Raw genomic sequence first — 23,412 nt, 5'->3', positions numbered from 1 at the left:
TTAGGTTCTAGATACCAATTTTTGAAATGAATAATGGTCAAAAAGAATAAGAAGTGCTCAATACTTAAAAGACATCATTCAAATATTTAAAATTGATTATGGAAAACAACATGGAAAGAATCGAAGGTAGATCTGAAATAAATCAACGAGTGCAGTTAGGTTGATAAAAGATGCAAAATCAGACTAAAGGAAACAAAAAAACATCATGACAAGATTCATAAACTGAAGGAGAGGGGGAAAAGTAAGAGCAGTAAGCTATTTCATCCAATTTCACAATGAAAATATGCGCATACAATTTTATTAACATGACATGTGCCATCACACACACACATGTACAGAGATAGTGTGGTGATGAGAGAAAGCATGTGTAGTGCCAAAAGAACATGCCATTCACTTGTCAAATTTCACAATTGTATGTGACTATGCTATTAAAATGACTACATATTTAAAAAAAAGTTCTCAATGTTTTGATATGGGTTTGACAAAGGCCATTCAGTTAATGAGATAAATATATATATATATATATATATATTACAGTCATGATATAAACTTGTGCTTAGTAAAAGTGTATGTAGAATAAGTGAGAAAACACTTTCCACCAAATGGTATGACATACACAAATAAAAAATACCAACAAAACAAAAGAAAAAATAGAAAAGAAAAGGTTGCACAAATGCACAGTTTTTTTTCTCTCATGGATATATAAATATGCATAAGTGAATTTTCATAGAGATACAAGTAAAATAGATATTTTCTGTAACACAGAACAAAAACTGTTTTCTGTACTATATGTTATTTGCTCTGTGTGTGTGGAAATATCATCTAAAATAAACAAAGTTTTTACATAGCTAATGTGAAGCTTCTTGTATTTAGACAGCAAATTTACATTTGCACAGAAAATCATTAATTATTAAACTGAAGTTAATGATAATAAAATATCAGCAAATCTGAAATCCTCTGCCCCACCCCACTAATGTATGTAAACCAATTGATTCTATTCCAGAATTGTCAAATGTGCAAAACTTTCCACACATTATTCTTGTAAGTTGAGCAAAACAAGATTTCATTCATTCACACTAAGACACAGAGATGGTGGAGGCAGGGTGTAACATTTAATATTTCATAAAGAATGAAGTTTTTCGGTTACTTCATTAAGTAAAAATGAAAAATACTAAACAAGTAAAATGCAATAAAAGAGCATGTAGAAAAAAATTAAAATGGAAATGTAAGCAAATAATAAATGTATGTATGTTACAGTGCTATACATTTAAAATGATAGTAATCAAGTAGACTGTGATGGAACAAGTATGAACAGCTGTTCTAAGGGAGTGAATTCTATGTCGAACTATATACCTGTATCTGCAAGTGAAAAGCATGTATGTGATAAAAAGACTGGTTGTTGGTGAGAAGTCAGGGGCAAGATGAATTAATACAATAATCATTATATTTAGATTTTTTTGCAAACAACTTGCAGATGCAAGTGCAATGAGTTGAAAGCTTTGCATACTGGATGCTAGCAAGTTTATGGGGGTCATCAGGAGAGAACGTGTGCCATTTCAGGGCCTACCTCATGACAGCATCATCCCCACCCCACCTCCGTTTGTAGTCACAAGAAACTATTAGCCCCCTTACTTGATCCTTCATTAATGTGTTTCAGAAGTAGGTTGAAAGAATAGATAAAATGAAAACTAACATACTGAAAACTAAAATGAAATGAGACATCCACAATAATCATTACATAGGTAATGTCTGACTAAAAATAATATTTCAGAGAAGATGGTTAAGATTTCTAGAGCTTCCAATAAACAGTAATATTAAATGAAAAGATTAACAAAAACAGACAGACTCATAAAAAGAAAATAAATTGAGTATCAAGAAATAAATGAATCCAGTGTCAAAGTAAACATTCACAAAATTTTCTCAATGTTTCCTCCAGACATATAAAGCTCTCACTGTAGAATTAAAAAGTCTGTCAACTGCCCAGAGAAGATGTAATTCTTACTCAAGATTTATGATAGCAATTATGTTCACAAAAGCCAAATATGTTCAATAAAAAATGATAGATGCTGCTAATGTAATCTTCTCCAACTGACAAATGTTTTTTTGGTGTGTAGAAGATATTACATGGCATGTGAAGGACATTATAATAGTAAGCAGGAGAAAAGAGATCTATCTCAAAGTTAATATTATCCAAATTAGAGAAACTAATGATAAACTACTGATTAAAAATAGAGAAAGTTAACATTCTTTTGCACTGACTGAAAATAAATGAAAGCTAAATCATATTAATTTCAGTGACTCTTAACAAAACCAAGACATGGTTGTTTAAGATTTCAAAGACATAATTTAGTAAACATAAAATGAATTGAAATTAACTGGCATAGCAATTAAGGAACTCCTCATTGCTTGCAGTAAAACAAGCAAATGAATGGCAGGTTAAAAATGGGAGTTGGGTTTTAAGTAAAGTTGAATGTTAACATAACTTGAAAAAGTACAAAATATTGATCATACAAAAATTGGAGCTAAGAAGAATAAAAGAGATAATCAGATAAATCTTTAATCATTTAAGCCAAGTAGCAAAACTAAGTGTAAAAAAGGATTTTCCAACTGAAGACAAAAAAAATGCATAAGAAACTAATTAATACCACTAAATCAAACATTAGAAGGACATATTCTAAGTAATTTCTTACAAATATGCAAACAAACTATAAGGAAATAGTGAAAACTTAACAAATTTTTTTAAAGATTCTTTGATAATGAGTTAGTCAAATAAGGGTTAGGGATGTGTACAAATAGATTTTTTTTTTTAATTTTAGAAGTTTCTAGTTCATTACAAGTGCTCTCCTTTCTAACATAAGTGATAATAGAAAAAAGTAAATGCTGACAATATTAAGTGAAAGTGTTACTTAGCAAAAAAGCAAACTAAAATTGTTGCCAAGTGTTGAATTCAATATCAATCAATCTTATATAAAACAACCACAGAAGTTGAATGTCAATGAAAGACTAATTAATTTAACTTTATATGCAACAGAACTTTTATTTTTCTTAAGATGCTAACTTCATTTAATTGTTGCACTGAACATTTAGCTGCGCTTGCAGTATTCATGTCACTGAAAGCTGAACTGTTGCCAAATCATATCTGTGAATGTAAACTATTTCTACCATTATTTGTTACAGACATCAAAGTCTACCTTAATCTTCATAACTCTATTAGGTGTTGTTTTTAGCACTCATAGTAATAGGGGTTAAATATATAACCTGGTTAGCATGTTGGACAACTGTAAATAACTAGTCAAAACTAAGTACTTCAAAGATATAATCAAAACCATAAGAAAAATTTGAAGTATTATTCTCTCACCAAAATAATTTCAATAATTTTATGTTTACAGAATTCATTATTGATTTTGAAATGAAAATGAGAAAGTTTGAGTTAACAACATGTAAATATATTTGCAACTGAAGGTAATAGAACATTCACACTTTTCATTTGTAGGAAATTTGGCAGTTTATTGATTTACAGCATCACTCATTAAGCTGTGTGACCCACTCAATCCAAATTTGTTATTCATGCACTCACAAAATTATATAATAGAATTTCCATATCAGTTTGAAAGAATAGTGTATGCAAAATATACTAAATTTGTATACTAAACATAGAGAAAAAATATCTTTTATAACACTATTACTTTTAATCCTTTAAAACTATTAGTGGTACTGAAAAGTAATGCAGCATTTTCAAGCGAAGATTCTAACATCATACTACAAATAGTTTACAGGCCAAAATAGTGCCTCTGCAATCAACCAATCAGCATAGAGTTAATGTGGATATGCACTGTGTGTACATACACTCTATCATATAGATCACATGGACTTTAGTGAGCTGCATATTTAGTATTGCAGGTTTTACAAATTTTGTAAGGGTAACAATGCAACATCTGCAAGGGAAAACATATGTACTGTGTATTCTGATAGAGAGGGTTCAAAATGCCAAGGGTTGTTTAACAAATTCAAAAATGTCAATTTTGATCTTTCGGATGGGTATCAATCAAGAATGCCAACTGTTCTCAATGGCACAGTGAAAACAGCAACTGAAAAGGATGTGTATCTAAATATTGGGGATTCATCCTAAAAGCTAAATAAACTTTGGTTCACTGTACAAGGTCATCTCAGGCAGATTAAGAAAGTGTATAGCGAAGAGAAATGAGTACCTCATGAGCTCATGAATAAGAGTGCATTCAATAAGATAATCCAAGTAAAAAATTTGTTAGGCTGGTAAGCTCTACCTCAACAGATTTAACACCATCAGATTTTCACTTATTTAGGTCACTTGAACACTTTATCAGTAGAAAAACATTCAGAAGTAGGGATGATGTTCAAATGGCACTCCAAACATTTTTCTTTTCTAAAGAACAGCCTGAGAAATCAAAACTAGTTCCAAGGCGGGGAAAATGTTATTGCTAACATTGGTGATTGTATTTTGAATGACTAAATATATTTACAATATGTTTTATATTGATTTGAACTCATTACATAAAATGCAACATTACTTTTTAGTACCCCGAACACTTTCCTGACAAAGTAGATTAAATGTTTAAAAAGTTTTTTTTTTTTTTTCTACTACTATTGGTAAATTTTTAAATAATTTACATATAAAAAATATAAGAAACACAGTAGTGAACTAATTTCAGCCTAACAGAATTACTCAGAAGCAATTCAATTTCCAATCACATAGTTTTGAGTTTGGTTCTACTGTGTAGCACCTTGGGAAGAATCTTCTACTAAGCCCTAGGCCAACCAAAGTCTTATGAGTGGATCTGGAAAACAGAAACTGAAGCCAATCATCCAATCATGTGGGGGATGGGGGGTGCAGTTCCTTGTCTTGACTGTGATAATTGTAAATAGGCATCATATAAGCAGTGTTCGTCATTTTCAATCTTTTGTTAGAACATGCCCAGCCAAGGGAAAATATTACTTCACTTGGAAACAGGTGAAGATTGGCAACAGTAAGGGCACACAGCCATGTAAGCATGAAAAAGTGGTCATTAAAATTATGCATTTTACAAAACTTTTTTTATTATTATTAACCTTTTTACTTTCCTTGAAACTAATAGTAATTTTAGATTAACTTGCAGTAACAGTCTTCCATATAGTTTTCCTCTTCTATATGAATTTAATTACTACTATTATTTTAAACAAGGCAAAATAAGAATAAAACTGAAAACTGAAAATTGAAGCTACTTCACTTCTCACTGCTAACATCAATAAGTTTAGGCTGTGAAATTTAATGAACCTCATGACAAAGAACTATTTTGAAAATCGTTACAACCACTAAGGACCATTACTATATTTATCGGACACTGCAAAGACATACTAGTTTTTTAAAAATATAACACAACAGAGAAGAAATACATACTTTAAAGAACCCATCTTTAATACATGATAAATAATTTGTGAAATTATAAAACAAGAACTGAAATAATAAATAAAGAATAAAATTACCTCGAGAGGATCATTAAGCTAAACTACTAGGCATTGCATTAATTTATACCCAAATATTATTTAGTATGCATATAGTCATCCCTCACATATACTAAATATGGCCTGAAATGGGTACTAGTCTATTTTTGCCTCTAGCTGAATGCCTAATTAATTTTAACTCACAATAGTAACTGCAAGTGTACTGATTCCTACTGATCATTTAGCAAAACCATTTATGAAGGGAACCTCTGAAACTCAAATGATTACAAGTCATAGTCTTTCGTAAAGTTGCTTTCTGAATTTTTTCATGAAATTAGGTACTAACATTCTGTAAGTACAAAAGAAGGCTAACAATTCTATATACAATCTATAACATTTCCAGGAAGTGCAGAGACTAAGCCACAAAATCCAGTGACTTGTCCAGATACAAAAGATGACTGCAGTAGATACAAATTTGATTCAAGAGATGGAGGTCTTCTGTTGCATTAATTTAATCTTGTGAATACATGCATCAACTTTAATTATTGATCAATTATAAAGTTAATAATGGTCTTTAACTTAGTTGCATGTCTACTATTTATTGGAGTTTTATTATTACTTGCACTATCACATTCCTGAAAACAAAGACTTAACTGAATAGATACCAAGTTATTATTGGTATTCATTTTATAAATCTTAATGGAATGAGCGTCAAAATCAACCCAATATCAATTGAAATTAGAATACTGAGATAAGTATTTACACACATACACACAAAGAGGTTAAATTGTATTTTAGTAATTTTGTATTTATTTTACTGTTTATTTCTTCTTTTTGTCTCTCTCTATACTCATAACTAGTAATTCCTTACCTCTGTTCTGCAATTTTCAAAACAAAGTGGCAGAGCAAATGAAAATATCATAGACCTAACTTATATTAAATATAAAAAAAAAAAAAAGATATTCAAAATAAGTTTCAGTAAAACTACACGAAACAGACAATATTAAGTGTATTGGCCTTTCTTCTCTAACTAGATCATTAAAAATATATATACATCTAGAGTAAATTAATCTAAATTTGTAATTTAAGAATGGACAGAACCAAATGCTTGTATCTCTTACAATTTTGACATGTATGCTAACCTTTACGCTGCCGAGATTTTGTTATTATTTACCTAGAAATGAAATAAACACATGTTGATCTATCATACTTAGTGTTTAGCTTATTATAGATACATTTATGTAGATTATGCTTTAACAATTTGATGTTGAATTAGGAAGCTAACAATGTCTAACAAACAAAAATTCGCCATTTGATGTGTACATCACAAATAATAGCAAAAAAAAAAAAATGACAGGATGTGGCTTTGGCTGCAGTGGTAAAAAAAAAAAATATCATCATCATTCTGATTGTGTATGCTTGCACTCCCATCCTATCCATGCTACATTTGTAACAGTAGCAAACTGCTTGCCCTGTTGTTTTTATTTAGCTGCAAGGGAGACATAGGATAGATCTATTGGTCAACAGTAGGTTCTTTTTCAGAAGTAGTGATCTAGGACTACATAAGTCATCGCAGTTTTTTTTCTTCTTTTTTCCCTGAAGGATGGCTAAGCTGTAATTTGAAAGAAATCTAGCTGCTAATCCTATCTAATAAAACAAGAAACACATTCCTTTCTGTCTATTACACTTTGCCTAAAAAATTTTTTTACAACTGGATGCCTCTATATTTATCAATTCATATTATTTGTGTATATTCTGAATTAAAATGCAGATATATACATAATGGAGGTAGTTTATTTCCAACAATCAACAGTTCTCAGGAACCAGAATGAACTAGGGAAATATCAAAATAAACTGCACAAAACTACTCTTCAGTTTGAGGAGAACTTAGCATCTATACTCTCACACTCTCAAAGTACTTTTGTATTCCTGAGAGATCTTGTGAGAAGATCTATTAGGCGACAAATTGGTAGGAAATACTTAGTGGAATTGTCAACATGTTAGACAAGATATCTTTCAGTAATTGTTTTGGCTCTCCATGTTCTGAATTCTTGGATAGATTTAATCCAGTGGTTGATTTAATACTACCATCTGGCACTTAGGTACTTTTAGTGGATTACACTCTCCTGCAGGCATTTAGGTTAGGCATTCCCTTTCTTCCACAAATCTAAAAGCATCCAACTCCAAGAAAAATACAGGGTTATGGTGCTCCCCTTTTTTTGTGGGTAGCAAATGGAAGTTGTACTCATGGCATTAGAGGGCAACCAAATACATTTGTCAAATTACAGTTCTTTAATGAAAGAACAAAATTTGGCATGATGAAATTGAATCCATATATGACAAATCTAACATCACTTCAAAAATGCTGTGATCAGTGTTAGGGGACACACACACAACTAAAAGCAAATCTTAACATCAAGATTTTTAAATCTCTAATTTAGTAACAATAAATCTTAAGAACATTTTTCTTTCTTTCACTGTATTTATTTCTCAAACTATAGCAACAAAAACTACTTGTTCAGAAAAAGTCGTGTCTCCATGTGCCTAAGCATACCACTAAACTAGTTACAAATATTTCAAGATTCCCTTCCACTTCTCTACATTTTTTAAAACCATTTAAAAGCTTTTTTTTTCTTTAGTACACCACTAATCTTTAGTAGCAATATATTCAGAAAAAGATAGGTATGGAATTTTTTTTTTTTAATAAATAAATACATAACTACTCATATTTTATAGAAAAATTGAAGTTGTTTTACAAAAAGCATTCACTTTACAAATGTAAAATACAATTGAAGTGATACTGATATTACTTAAGTTTATAATTTTTTATCTAAGAACAATTATTTTTACATGATTTTTTTTGCACAGACACTCAACAGAAAAATAACATTGCTGAAATCCGTATAAGACAAATTAAATGAACAGGAAAATTACAAGTATTTGCAAAGTAAATTATACTTATTTTATAGTTATTTTCAGTAAAATACAAAACGAAATATAGTTAACTTATAAACAAAAATACCAGACATTTAACATATTCAGGGATAAAATCTCATTGAGAAATAATTTATTTCTAAAACAAATATAGCCAGCCTTAACACAAGGTTTGATTAAAGAGAATGCATTTTCAAATATATCAATTTATATTTGCATTTGTTTTTAAAACTTCTAGAGAAAATAATAAACTCTCAAAATTCCAGAATAAATTAATGTTCTATAAATGTTTAAATGGCCCACATTATTTTATGAAAATAAGAAACATACATATTACCATGGAAATAGAATTTACAGCATGAACTACATTGCTAATACCAGCAATTATGAGGAGGCAAAAAGATAGACAAAAACATAGGGAAAGATAGTTAAAACCTAGGTTAAAACACAGGTTCTTCTCTCTCACTCTCTCTCTTTCTCTCTCTCACTCTACCTCCTACCAATAGCACTGAATCAAGATAAGCAGATCCTGATAATGAGAACAAGATCTAAGACCCTAGAATTGGAAATTGGCACAATATTCCGAGGTGCTCAAGAAGAGCATGAAAACCTTAGCTTCTCACCTTGATAGCGATGTAGGCCATTTATGTTGGAACCTGTCTCTGTTGAGGACACTAAAGAAAGAAAAACAGGTTTTCAAAAGAAAATTATTGATCTGAAAGATAAATTAATTCATTAGCAGTTTATCCATGGAAGTTCCCTCCTTATAAGTTGTTAGATCTGAGAAGGAAGGGCAGGGAAGGGACTGGGAACAAAAGGAAAATTGGTTACCATTAAAAAAAAAGCATTGCCTATGAAACTATGTGATACACAAATGAGTGTATGTGTGAATCAGATTTGAAAAAATATATCAAGTATATTCACTCTTAATTATTTGTTCCACTTAGACCAATCGTTTAAATTCGTAGTGAGATGCAGTATACATATGTTTGATATTTATTTGTGTCTAGAGAAATAGCAATACATTAACAAAAATATAGGTCTACTGCACATTTGAGCTAAATAACCAGACTATTTTCCCTTGATTTAAAAACAAAGTATTATCTGTCCATTTAAAAATATTTGTTGTGGAACTAATCAAGACTGTCAAATAAAAACAATATAAGAAGACAACCATGCATTCTGACAACAAATTTTCAAACAGTTAATGAACAAAAATTGCTTATGATAATAAGATTATCTTTCAAAAAAAAAAAGTTACAAATGCATCTATGGCCAGAAGACAAAATACACCAATCAACACAATTGAAAATATAACCTTTAGAACTAATCTAACATAGAACAAAACAAGCAAATACAGTTAAGTTGAAGGATTCTGCATTTGAGAGAGAAAGAAAAAGAGAGGATCAGAGCCATTGGTTAAGATATCTCCATACATATTAACTTCTTTATGGAGTAATTTTAATGTAATAATTATGAAAGGCTTCATATCAACTACTAATCTCAAACACTTTATAATATCCAGTAAGTTTATATATACGATTTTCAATATACACACAGCAACAATAATTTCCTCACACTCACTTTAACCTGGCTATTTATAGGGCTCTATACCAATCTATATCTTGATACCCAAGAGTTCTCACACCAAGAAAAAGAATAAACCACCTATTAACAAAACAGAAATTTTGTGAATTCAGATTGGGTGAATGTTCTAGTTATGAATGTTTTGAATAGCTGTCGTTATATATAAAACTAGAGGAAAAGTGAGGACCAAAAAATGTTAATTTCCCAATTAGTATTTAATAATTATGTAAAAATGATTTCCATTATACAATAATTTATATTTCAACTTATTATCTAATTCACTAATATCTTTCCTGTTCCATTACATCAAAACGTACATTATTTCAGTGAATTTATGGACCTTTGAGTTACTCAATGTGTTAGAACTTTTTTTTTATTTATTATTTGGTGCACAAAAGGAATGGTTCTAATTGATGTAAAGAACCTCTGACTTTACTTCAGTACATCTAATAGCTTCATGCATCAAGTCCGTGCCTTCAATTGAAAGGAACAATAAAGAATTGTAATAATACCCTCATTCCTTAAAGATTTAGCTAGAGGGGAAAAAAAGAGAAAATAACATTACGTTAATGATAGAACAATGTATATAAAAATATATTGTGCTTATGTATATAAAAGTGCATGTGTCTAAATACATACATACACATACATATTCCATATGCATTTATACACATACATATTGATCCTATTCGAACAGAAATATATAATAATAATAATAATAATAATAATAATAATAATAATAATAATAATTCAGAAATAATTGTAGAAAATAAATTTAACATTATGTATTTCAGAAACTACTCTTAGTATTTCCCTTTATGTTGAACTAGATACATTCTATACACAATTACAAACCTTTTAATTGTTTAAAAAGAAAAATGAAAAAAAAAAAAAAAAAGAAAAGAAAAACATGGAACATGTTTAAAAATCTAACAAGTTCATCAAATTTTATTAAACATGCACCCCCAGCCATGTCTGGTTCACCTCAGCTCCATTGCTAATTTAGATTGTAATTCAGTAGCAAAGATAAATATTCTAGATTTTAAAATAATTTGTAACCATCATTATATATTAACTCAAAAATAAAGCTAGCTTAATTTGTTTTACTAATTAAATATCTACACAAACACTTGGTTTTTTTTTTTTTTAAGAATTGCTTTCCACAATCTCAGTATATCTTAACATCTAGCAAAAGCAGTTATGATAATGCATCTAAGTAAATTGTTGTAAGTATCAAAAGAAATATATAGAACAGAAAATTGAAGAAAATTTTTAAATGCTAACAAAATATCTATAACAGGTTGATACATCAGCAAGTAAGAAATATATCTGTAATAAAATTCAGCCCCAGATCAGAAGTTTATCATGGTCAATACTTTCACTATTGTTGCTTTTATAATTATAATTAACTAGATGACCTGTGAAAACTTCACAGAAAACATACAAAATGTAAGCATCTGTAAATTGTGTGCTGGTGCCATGAGAAAGGTTTCTATATTGTGACACTTACAGAATATAGAAAGAAGTATAAAACTAATTAACTATATAATCCAACCAAAATGTCTCAAGTTAAACAAACCTAAACAGAATTACTATTTAGCCTTAAAATACATCATACATATTCAAAGAACCATCTTGCTTTAGTGGTATGGAATGTTTTTCTGGTATTGTTTCATTCTTTTACTTGTTTCAGTCATTTGACTGGCCATGCTGGAGCATCACCCTTTAGTGGCAGAAATCGCCCCTTGGAATTATCCCCTGAAAGCCTGGTGCTTATTCTATCAGTCTTTTCTGCTGAACAGCTAAGTTACAGGGACGTAAACACACCAACATTGGTTGTCAAGCAATGGTGGTGGTGGGAGGGGGGACAAACACAGACACAACCTTATATACATTATAAATGATGGGCTTCTTTCAGTTTCCATCATTGAAATCCACTCACGAGGCTTTGGTTAGCCTGAGGCTACAGTAGAAGACTCTTTAAAGTATAGAGTTAAATTTTGTGTAGCCACCTGTTGGCAACTTTTCTCCCCCAACCATTTTGTAGGGGGTATTACCAATTTTTCTGGGCTCTTTTCACAGCAATACTCCATTCAAAATTTGCATTAGTTTTTGTAAGGCGGGGGTTAGAGAAAACGTTGAATGTGCCTGGGAAAAAAAAAAAGAAGAAAAAACATGGTCTCTCCCCTCAACTAAAAGACATGAAGAACTATGAAAGAAGGCAAACAAGTACCGGGGGTGGGGGGTGAGGGAAGAAGAGAGAACTAACAGACAATTGTTCTAGAACTCTCGGAATGCAAACATAAACACCTGAAAGACTTTCCCTCTATTCATTACTAAATGTCTTCCCCTCTCCTTCATTGTTAAAAATAAAGAAGCTAGAAAAGATCAATCGTATTTCAGTCTAATTGTCATTTAAAATGACTAACGCTTTCTTTTCTCTGTCTCTATTGCTTCACTTCTTTTCTTTAAGTTTAAGATGGTGAAGTCACGAGTACGATTCTTGGCAGTGCACTGTGTTCTTGAGCAAGGTACTTTACTTCACATTGGTATAGTCCACTCAGTTAGCAAAAATTGTAGCTGTAATTCAAAGGGGCCAACTATGACACCTTCAGTGTGAGGCTGAATTTCCCTTATGGTATGCATGTCTGTGGAGTACTCAACCACTTGCGCATTAATTTTACATGCAGACTGTTCCTTTGATCAGATAAACAGGAACTTCATCATCGTAAGCGATGGAGTGCCAGGTTTTAAAAGAGAGTGAAAGAAAAGGAAATGTTCCATATCGTAAGGTAAAAATGTCAAGTGTTTAGTATAAGCGATGAAAGCTAAGATGAAATAATTGGTATTCCATTGTGTAGTGACTTTGCCTTCAACTCGCACTCAATTTGATAATAGCCTGCACACCAGTGTTTATCTGGGGGCTTGGCCACCAGATCTGTGAGACCCATAAACGCCACTGTTAGGACCAGATTAACACCCATAGTGACCCTGCTCCTATATAGGAACATTTTTCATTTTCTTCCAACCACTTGAAGGTTTATCTTGCTCCAGTCCACTCAGCTGGCCAAAATTAGTTGTAGCTGTAATCAAAAGGGGTCAGCCGTGTCATATTCTGTGTGAGGTTGAATCTCCCTGAGAACTACATTAATGGTATGCATGTCTGTGGAGTACTCAGCCACTTGCAAGTTAATTTTATCCTCATATGGTAATGAAAAGTGAAAGGGACATCCAATATTTGCTGTAGTTATTTGTCTTTGATTTAAAAATGTGTCTATATATCTATATATCAACTTTTCTTTCAATCTATGTATCTACTGTCTATACCACTTCCTCTGTGTCCCTCTTTTCTCTTGCTTTTAATTTAACAATGTGTGTATGTACCTACTTTTCTTTCACTGTATGCATCATTCTACTCAAAAAAAAAATTAAAATATATATATATATATATATGAGAAAGAGAGAGAGAGATGCACACACACACACACACTGCCATCTATATATCATACATAATGCAAACACTTAGCTGAAAGGCAATAAACTATGGTATTCACTCAGAGATAGCATCTTTAATGGATGTGCTACATTTAAAAACAGTATATATCAGAAGGAAATGAAAATGTTTCCAACAGCTGCCAGTGATAACACCAGCCATATACTTAGACAAGAATTGCCAACCTCCAATATGTAGAAAAACAGTCACTAGTATTGTGAATACCTGCCTAGATGAATAAAAAAAATCTGTTACATGCAATAGAAGTAGTATTAAATACCTATTTATGTATCATAATTTAAACAGTGTGGTATTCGTCCAGAGACACTGCTTATATTGCATATAGTGAATTTATATTCAGCTGGGTGATCATTTGCAATACCAGTGAGTACTTTTCACCATTTTCTTATACATCAGAGGCAACTGATCTTGATTAAACACATGGTTAGCTGTGAATGGACACCATTGAAAAGGCCCAACAACACTGAAATGCATCCAGTTTTCTTGCTAGCCACTGCTGGTATAATATTCATCTACTTTAGATATATTATGCTTTTAATGTCCATAAGAGGTGTTATATCTGGATTATTGCTGCAGTGCATTGCCTTTCAACAATGTATTTACATTAAGATACATAGATGGCTATTTTAATTTAATATTGCTTCTATTACATGTAATGTATATATGCGAACATACACATATGAAGGGCATGAGGGCTATTTGAAGACCGTTATCTGTATATTTTTCTCTTCAAACCAATTAAATGTTGCAGAAAGTTTAGATGAAACTTGAAGCTTCTAGCATGAATGTTTCAACTGTATCAAAGAGTAAAAAATAATTCTATAAATTCATATACTGTAAAGACACTTCATTTCATCCAATGGGTTCAAAACATTATCTGGAAAAATCATTGAAGGCTATTCACCAAAGAACTTTAAGTGTTGGCATGTATATACACCCTGAATGTGATTGGTTTGACATTTTCATGGAGTACCAGATTATAGCAGTATGAGATTAGCAACATCATAGAGTAATAAATTTTTTGTAGTATGAAGAATGAAGCACGTGATATTGGATACAAGTTGCAGCCACTGGCCTGAACACTTTCCAATCAAGTATGCACAATGCCTGAAACACTTTACCATATTGCATGAAATTTTCTGCAGAATGAACTTTCCATCCCACACAACTGCCAACTGCACAGGCCTATGGATGTACAAGACTGAATGGACCTATATAATATATTTGCATAATACACTACTATTTTGTGAATATCTACAAACTTACATACTACAGGAAAGCAAGCACAGAAACCTAAACTAACGTGTGCACATGTGTGTGTGTGTGTGTAGATGAGTGTATGAGGAACAGCATACAGGACGTTACTGTTTGAGTGGTAGGGAGGAGGATATTCTATAGAAATTTGTATCAATGTTCTCTGTCTGTCAAAAAGCAGATTCCTTGAAGCAGAAACCATAAACATGACAACTAGCTGACTACAAGCTTCTCAGATCCTGACTTATGTATGACAAGAAGGTTGCAAATATAGTTGCCATTCCTTCTAATAGCATTATCATTATTATTATTATTGTTAACAAGGTCACTGTCATGGTCACTAGACTGGCATCTTGGGATGTTGTTGTTAGAGTATTTGATGATTGAGCTGGTTTGCCTTACAAGATTCTGTGGTTGTCCCCTTTCTCTTTCTCTGCTTTCCATTGTATACTTTGGGAATGGTGCATGTGTGTAAGAATGTGCATGTTTACCTTCTTAAAAATGAAAAGGCATGACTTTGAACTTCTGTGATTTGTTTGTCTATCTCCTACTATATGGTGCCACTGATGTTCTTGATAATTTATATAACAGTAATATATATTGAACTTTTAACACCATTCTTTATATTCTTTGCTTAATACTGAAGAAGTAACTTGAAGAGATTATATTATGTTTTAACAAGAAATTATGTAATCTTGACATATATGTTTTATAAAGAAATAAGATACCATATATATTTTCTGTATTTTATTAATACTATGTATGTATGTATACACACAAACAGAAAATCAAAACTCAAAACATGAGTGTATTTTTTTAACTATTATTCATCAGTAGAAGTTAGCTTCACCGATTAATTATATATATATACACACACACACAAAAGTCACCTGACAGTAAATCAAAACCATTTATTTCCAAGATTTATTTATGCCTAACAACTGAATGGATTTAATAAAAGCATCTAAATACAAAACATCATGAAGACAGTTCAAACTGAAGTCCTTGTTGAGCGACACATTTTTACATTCAAGTCAATACCAAATTACAGACAGTATTTATGGAATTTTGACTTACTGTCGGGTGACTTTTGGCCAACCCAGTATGTGTGTGCGTGTGTGTATATATATATAACCAGAACCATGTTATTGAGAAATAAGTTTCTTACCACACACCCATGTCTATATGTGTGTGTATATATATATATGTGTATATACACATATATATACACACACATATAGACATGGGTGTGTGGTAAGAAACTTATTTCTCAATAACATGGTTCTGGTTTCAGTCTCACTAAAACCTTGAGTGAACTAAAACAAGCCTGTTGTGTGTACGTGAGAGAGGGACAGAGGGAGAGAGAATTTGTCCCCCGTCATCGTTTGTTAATAAGTGTTGGTGTGTCTACATCCCCTTAACACAGTGGTTTGACAAAAAAAGACTGTAGAATAAGTACCAGGCTTAAAAATAAATAAGTACTGGAGTCAATCCATTTGACTAAAAGTTCTTCAAGGCAATACTCCAGCATGGCTACAATCTAATTACTGAAACAAATGAAAATTTAACAGATACATGCATAAAATGGGAAAACTGAGAACAAGTCATTTTTTCATGTCAATTCTATGTCACAGATATACAATCAGAACTAAATGAGGAAAATAAATTAGAATAAACCTCACACTTCAAAAATTCAAAGCAGAAATCACTCTCCTGTGACTAAAGTACTTAAAATCAAAGATACAAAATTTACAAAATATAATGCCATAATGCAGAAAGAAATCACTGAATGAATGAAAAAAAAACAAGTGAAAAGTTCTTAGAACTCTGAAAAAAAAAAAAGAGAGAGAGAGAGATAAGGAACAAAATCAAATAAAATACTAGAAATCAAAAATCTGAAGAATACAGAACTTATCAAGAATAGAAGAAACCATAACTTCCTCCATAATAATTTACAAGTTAGTTCAAGAAATAGAGTGACAACTCATAAATCCTTATATGCAAAAATAATAAAAAGATGAAAAATGGACAGAAATTCAATAATTCAAACCAAAAGAAATCCAACTACCATAAAACACAAAACATAAATCTATTAAAAACAAGTCAACATAAGGAAGATGGTATAAGAATAATACTAGACATATCAACAACTGGAAATCCACCTTCCAAAGAAAAAATAAAAAGATACAATACAAATAACTCAAAGAACAAAATAAACCTTTTCCAAGAGTAAGAGTTCTAAACAAAATTGAAAGAAAATACAAATGATATAAAAATTCAAGGAAATACTAAACTGACTGATCCAAAAGTAATAAATTTATCACAAAGAAATTGCATAAAGCATTAAATAAAACTTTTGGAATAGGGACTTAAATTCACACCACACCTTACAACAGATTTTATAAAAAGATACTGAAGAATCTTGCAGAAAACTTTGATTATGAGAATTCTTCCGAAAGAAGGATTTTGAAAATCCACTTGTAAAAAAGACAAAACAGGATTTTAACTTATAATAAACAGGAATAAACACTTGTACAATATCTATCTTGTCATCTACAATGTCCTCTGAACAGGCAATATAAGGTTGGTGTGCTAGGGTGGCTGAATATAATAAGGATGCGAACGCGTGCATGCGTTTGTGTGCTTATCTCTGCCATCCTTTGTATGTGAATATGTATCTCTGTATACACGTGTGTGTATGTGTGTTTGAACATGTCCATGCACATACCCATCATTTTTCCTCTTTCTCCTTCCCTTTTTGCTTATCTTCTTTTCTTTTATCTTTTATTCTCTCTTTTCTACTTTTTCCTCACTTCTCATTTTCATTTCCCTCTCATCCTTTCTCCTTTACTGACCCAAATTAGAGTATTGTAAACCAAACTAATGCCATATGTACTTTTGTTCAACAGTTCACATGTGCTGTCTTATGAGTAAATGCAGTGTGCTTCTTAGCCCAGTTTCTTGAGTAACATGCCACTGGAAGGGCATATGGCTGTAGAAAATTTACATTAATTTCCCCTGACCAATGCTTGCATGGAAAATAGCATTATATTGATGATGGTGGGATTATTTTATGTATATTTTATGCATTATATTGATGATGGGATTATTTTATGTATATCATAAATTAATCTTTATGTTTGACTCCCGTCTTATAGCCTGTTACTGGTCACAAACTAAGTGATTTGTAAACACACATCAATACTCCTTTCACCTCTTGACCCATGTTTGTCTGAAAAAGCTTTTATCCACAAGCTGATTTTTCATTTTTCCTAATTAGATGCTCTCTCTCTTCTTAGAAGATAAAAAATGCATTAGTATTTTTTGATGAACTGTAACTTTAATTTGATAAAATCCAACAATGAAACCATAATGAAAAAAGATATTCATGTATGCACATGTGGGCAAATCACTAGCTGGTATTGATGTGCACAACAGCCAATTTGAGAAATAGCCTTTGTATCAATCCTCAAACTTTTAATAGCACAGTCAAGAGGGGGACTAAAAAATGGCATTGCCAAGTGAAGAGATCTGGGACATCACAGAAACTTTCTAAGAAGAAAAGGAGGAAATTAATAAATACTGACTGGCAATTTTCTATAAGTATCGCAGACTATACAGACATGTCTCCATATGGTGTAAGAACAGCACTGAAGAGCTAATATGACAAAAAGGTTCAACTAGGCTGAAAAGCTTTGCAACAAAGATGAGAAGATTTGGACATCAACAGGATCTTCTGACAAGAGCAAATTCCAATTTTCCAATTCAAAGCAGGTAATGTGTGGCATAACAAAACTGAGGTATGGAAGCTAGATTGTTTGCAAGGACCACCAAACACAAAAATGTGCAAGTAATTGGGGGCGGGGTGTTTGCATGATATGTAGATTATATCTCATTTTTGTTGGAAATCATTTGAAAGACCAAATACATTGTCAGATACTTGAAAAGAATCTACTATCCATCTCTTCTAATGTTGAAATTGATAAACAAAACAAAAATCTTTTTCAAGATGATGATGTTTCATGCTATAGAAACAAATCATCACAAGCTTGGACAGGAACTTGGCATGATCAAATCTTTTAAATGGCAGCTCAAAGCTTTGATCTTCATCAACAGAACACATTTTGTCAGAAGGTTGTGAGCAGACGAAAGAGCGAATAAACATGAATTAATCAAATCCATGTCTAATTTTGTGAAACTAGTCATATTAGCTAAAGAAGAGTCTACAAAAATATCAAGATAAATTTTCATTTATTTCGAACAATTATTCAATACATTATTAAATACTGCATTTTATTATATTCATTATATAGTTATTGTAGGCCACTGTATGTGCACGCATGTGCACATGCACACATACACCAAATATCAATGCATATATCGATAGGATAATGTACAAACATATATGGCTTGCAGAATTTCAGATCATGAGAAGTCATTTTACTAGAATTACCAAATTCATGTGTGAGTGGCTAAGTTATTCACAGACGTACTTTTAGTGTAATTCTCAGGTGAAACAAGCATGACAAAGTGATAAGGCTAGGACTTTGAATTATAGGTACAATCCATTCAATAGGTTTTTACACAGTTGACATCTACTCAATTTCACCGGATATGGGTCAGCCTGTGGTTATAGAAAATGGCACTTGCTCAAGATGCCATGCAAAAGAATTGAAACTAGGACCTCGTGATTGCCAAGCAAAATCAACCTTTTGGTCATGTTGCACTTTTATATTTATAAACACATACTGGATAGACAGGCTTGTGACATTCTGGCTCATTGTGTTCTTGATAGCACTGCCTACAATGACACTGAAACCAATCTGTGTTGCCAATAGTCTTTGACCTTTCCCTTGAATAAACATTGGTGGTATGGAGAGGGCAAACTTGCATTCATGAGTATCTGCTAGAAAGACTTCCTCAAAAATATCATGCTCTGGTCTGTACAGATGTGCAAATACATATACATGTAAAAATATTCATCTATCATCATCCTTTGCACTTCCCTATGATGTCAAGAATATGTATTAAACTCTAACCCTCAGTTCATTTTTCCTTCCACATCTATCATTGGACTTTGCTCCAATAGAGATTTCATACATCACTCTTGCATGCAAATTTCTCTTTTAGACAAATAGGGTTTAGAAACCCTATTTCTCTTTTAGACAAAAATTTCTTAACCCTCCTCTACAATCCATCTCTGCAGTCCACGCTACACTATCTATGCATATATAGACTCCATTCACTAGGTCACTCATCTGTTTCTCACTTGAATTTCAGCAATGGCAACTTCTATCTTGCTCAAAGTTTCTTCCCCTCATTCTACCAGATACATCTGCTTCCTCTTCCGCTGTCAGAACCCTTTGACTACATTTCCTCCTATATTAAGAACATACAGTTCACTAAGTCATTGTTCTTGATGGCTTCACTGTTCAAAACTCCTTGTAACTCTAGCAAGTCATCCGATACCGGTGATGTTAGTGCAGAAATTGAAGTTTTTACAATTCTCCATATCAATTTGTTTTATTGTGTAATTGCATTTCAGACTGACATGCAAACATTCCACACACCTGATTGCTTTCTCACTTGAAAACCTAGACTCTTGCTAAATCATAACTGTCTACACCTATCAGGTGCAAAAACCACTGGCTTCATTACAATGATTGCACATAGAGCCACATTTTAAACCTGTGTCCTGAGATTACCATACTTCAAGTCAGCCAAATTTCCTTGATCATGTGCAGGTGTTGATTTCCAACAATTTAAGCAGAACATTAATGGAATTAACCTGAGTTTGCACAGAGGGGCCTGTGAGGGTATAGGCATTGTTCCTTCCTCTATACCCAGTAAGTAACACATAAACACTTAATATGCAGTCTTCATCATCTGTGGACTGGAGACTGCAGCGAGTTCAGCACTTTCTGACAGCACTGTTCCTTTCACCAAGTAAAGCAAGATTAATACTATAAGGAAATGTTCAGGTTGCATACATTTCCTTCACCATCTATGCAGCCATCACAAACTTAGTGCAGGTATAATCACTCCAACTATGCAGTGATTGTTTTGTTTTACTTCAAAGAAATTTTCTTTGCTCCCACTTTGGGTCTTTTTTTTCACACAAAAATACACACACAAATGAGATATATATACATATATATATGGTGGAGGTGAACAGAAGTAGAGATAGAGAGAACTAAAATCTGCCTGTGAAACTCTTTAAGGTCAACACTAGGATTCAACTAAACAACCAAAAATCTATGTAAGAAGCTACAATACAAGAATTACTTCTTTCTACAGATTTGAAGAAAAATTCCAATAAATTTCAAAAACCAATCTCTAAAGGTTATCATAAAGCAAGATTGCATAATTAGCATATTGAACATTAACTAAACTGTTATACATTAAATATAGTTAGATGAAAGTTCCCAAAATAGAAACATTTTTACAAGTATTGGTTTGGACTACCTCTAGAATCCAGAATATGAAGAAATTTAAAGCAGCAGTTTATTTACTTCTCAAATGCTTTACATATTACATTCTAAAAACATTAAATTTGTTAGAATAGACAAATCTATAGTTTTAAAAATGTTTCAATTTTCCTTTTTTTTTTAATACATGAAATCAATTGATTATTACTATTTAAAAAGATGTATAAGGAGGGAAGAACCACAATAAAACTGCAATTCTAATAATTTAAGGGGATAAATGTGTAGAATTGAAAAAAAAAATCACTGTGATTCAATATTCACATGTGATTAATTGCTATCAATGGCTTTCTCAATTTGGTAACTTACCCCAAAGTTACCAATTTAAAGAAACCTGAAATCAAATAGCTGCAAGTAAAATTACTTAAAGCCTTATAACTGATAAACAACAGGTAAGCTTAAGACATTGGTGTTAAGACAGAAAGATGCCATGCTTTAATTATTAAAATAATCTTAGGTGATTTAGCAAACTAACAGAAAAGAATTTTGTTCTTAGGAAAAATATTTGTAATATAAAAAAATGTTAGAAATTTATTTAATGTTTTACAATTATAGAGTTTATAACATTTACACTGTTAAAATAAGACTTATGTTGACATGAAAGAATAGTGTTTTTAATTTTTTCCCCTTTTTTCATTGAAGAGGTCTAAAATTCTAACAAGACCATTCCATAAATAGCTCACATTTTATACTACATTAATCTTTAAACAAATCAGCTAATGTTGATTTTAAAACTTGATATAAAAAGAAAGGGTTTTGTCACTAACATCTAAGATAATTTCAATGGAATGCTAAACAGACTTTGTAAGGAGTGAAGAATAAGGTAATATTAAAGTGGTGCATCTATTTTGACACCCTAGCCCCAATGAAACAAAATCAACAGACACACTGAAAAAAATTTTTTAAATATGAGGAATAAATTGAAATAGAATCCAATAAATCAGCAAATTGAAATTATTGAAATTAGGGTCAAATACAATCAGGAAGATGTATTATAAAAAAGTCTAAAAAAACAAATGTTAAAGCGCAAATTGAATCTTCTACATATTTCTTTCAAATAATTTCCTATTTGTATGAATGGTAAACAATTGTTTTGTAGCTAACTGACAACTAAAAGATATGAAGAATGCATTTAAATAATAAAGCTTTTGCAAGTAAAATAATTATATAAAATTATTTTGATAGTTCAAAGCTAAAACATTAGCTAAGAATATAAGAAATAATCTGAGTCACATAGAAACTTTAACCAATGTATTAAAAACAAAAACACAGAAAACATGAAACAAATTGCAGTAGCTGAAATAAAAGTGGGTATTCAGAAATACATAAGCAAATAAACAGCAACCCTCAGATGATTAACAACAAAGACATGTACAACATGGTTCCTTAGTACACATGCACAAACTCATTACCAACATATCTTTCATAACAAAAAAATTTGGAGTGATTTAAGTAAATGGAAATCCATAAAAGAAACCCATTCTAAAGCATAACTAATATATACAATTCCTAATAGAAATTTCAGTGGTTACAGTACTTCCAAAAATAAATTTAAGCCTATCCCTTAGGTTCAATTTACATAACTTAAACTTTGTTTAAGTCTCAAACAAATACAGGTCTCCAATTCTTTTATTAAAGCTAATATTTTAATACGAAAAATTCTCTATCATTAAACCTAATTCAAAGTGTGAGATATAAAGATCAAACAACGATAAGCAATATTTTAATGATACTACACATACACATATATACACACACATACTCTCCCATATATGTGTATATATATCTATGTACACTCGTGTAGATATATGTATACAAACACAGACAAATGTAGTGTGTAAAGAGAGAAGGCAGTATTGTTATAGATAGGTTATGCATGTAGATGAGGTCAACTCTTTGAAGAAGTGCTGATGACTTACAATGATATATAACTTACAGAAGAGGGAGAGCCAAAAAGATATGGGATAAAGTAGCAAAGACTGATCTCAAGATGTTGCACCACACAGAATAACTGACTAAGATGACAGGAGACACAGTTCGCGAGAACTGATGTTACACATTTAGATAAAGGGCTTTAGATACGAAATAACATACATAAATGCATATACATGTGGTGAATGCTGAACCCTACAAAAGAAATGATGGAGGATTCCAAAATTAACAACATGCTGTCCAAGAAAT

The 23,412-nt window shown here is 31.5% G+C and overlaps 1 protein-coding gene across 13 annotated transcripts in view; it reads right to left on the bottom strand.

Annotated features, from left to right (window-relative positions):
* Positions 1–23,412, bottom strand: part of LOC115217321 (MAP/microtubule affinity-regulating kinase 3) — a 108,182-nt gene that overhangs the window by 43,189 nt on the left and 41,581 nt on the right. For 9 of the 13 annotated variants that reach the window (XR_005001322.1, XR_005001323.1, XM_036507606.1 and 6 more), the window contains exons 10-11: positions 10,491–10,511; positions 9,015–9,065 (exon numbers count right to left, since the gene is read on the bottom strand). Coding sequence is in view for 11 of the 13 variants with exons in the window: in XM_036507606.1 (XP_036363499.1) it covers positions 9,015–9,065; positions 10,491–10,511 (72 nt within the window). In the remaining 2 variants the exon portion in view is untranslated. The remainder of the gene's footprint in view (positions 1–9,014; positions 9,066–10,490; positions 10,512–23,412) is intronic. The other 4 variants (XM_036507611.1, XM_036507612.1, XM_036507608.1 and 1 more) reach the window with 2 other exon arrangements.

This window comes from Octopus sinensis, linkage group LG11, assembly GCF_006345805.1.
Source record: "Octopus sinensis linkage group LG11, ASM634580v1, whole genome shotgun sequence".
In the NCBI taxonomy this organism is placed as follows: domain Eukaryota; kingdom Metazoa; phylum Mollusca; class Cephalopoda; order Octopoda; family Octopodidae; genus Octopus; species Octopus sinensis.
The sequence above is the reverse complement of the archived record's forward strand: the minus strand, read 5'-3'. Positions and strand labels throughout refer to the sequence as shown.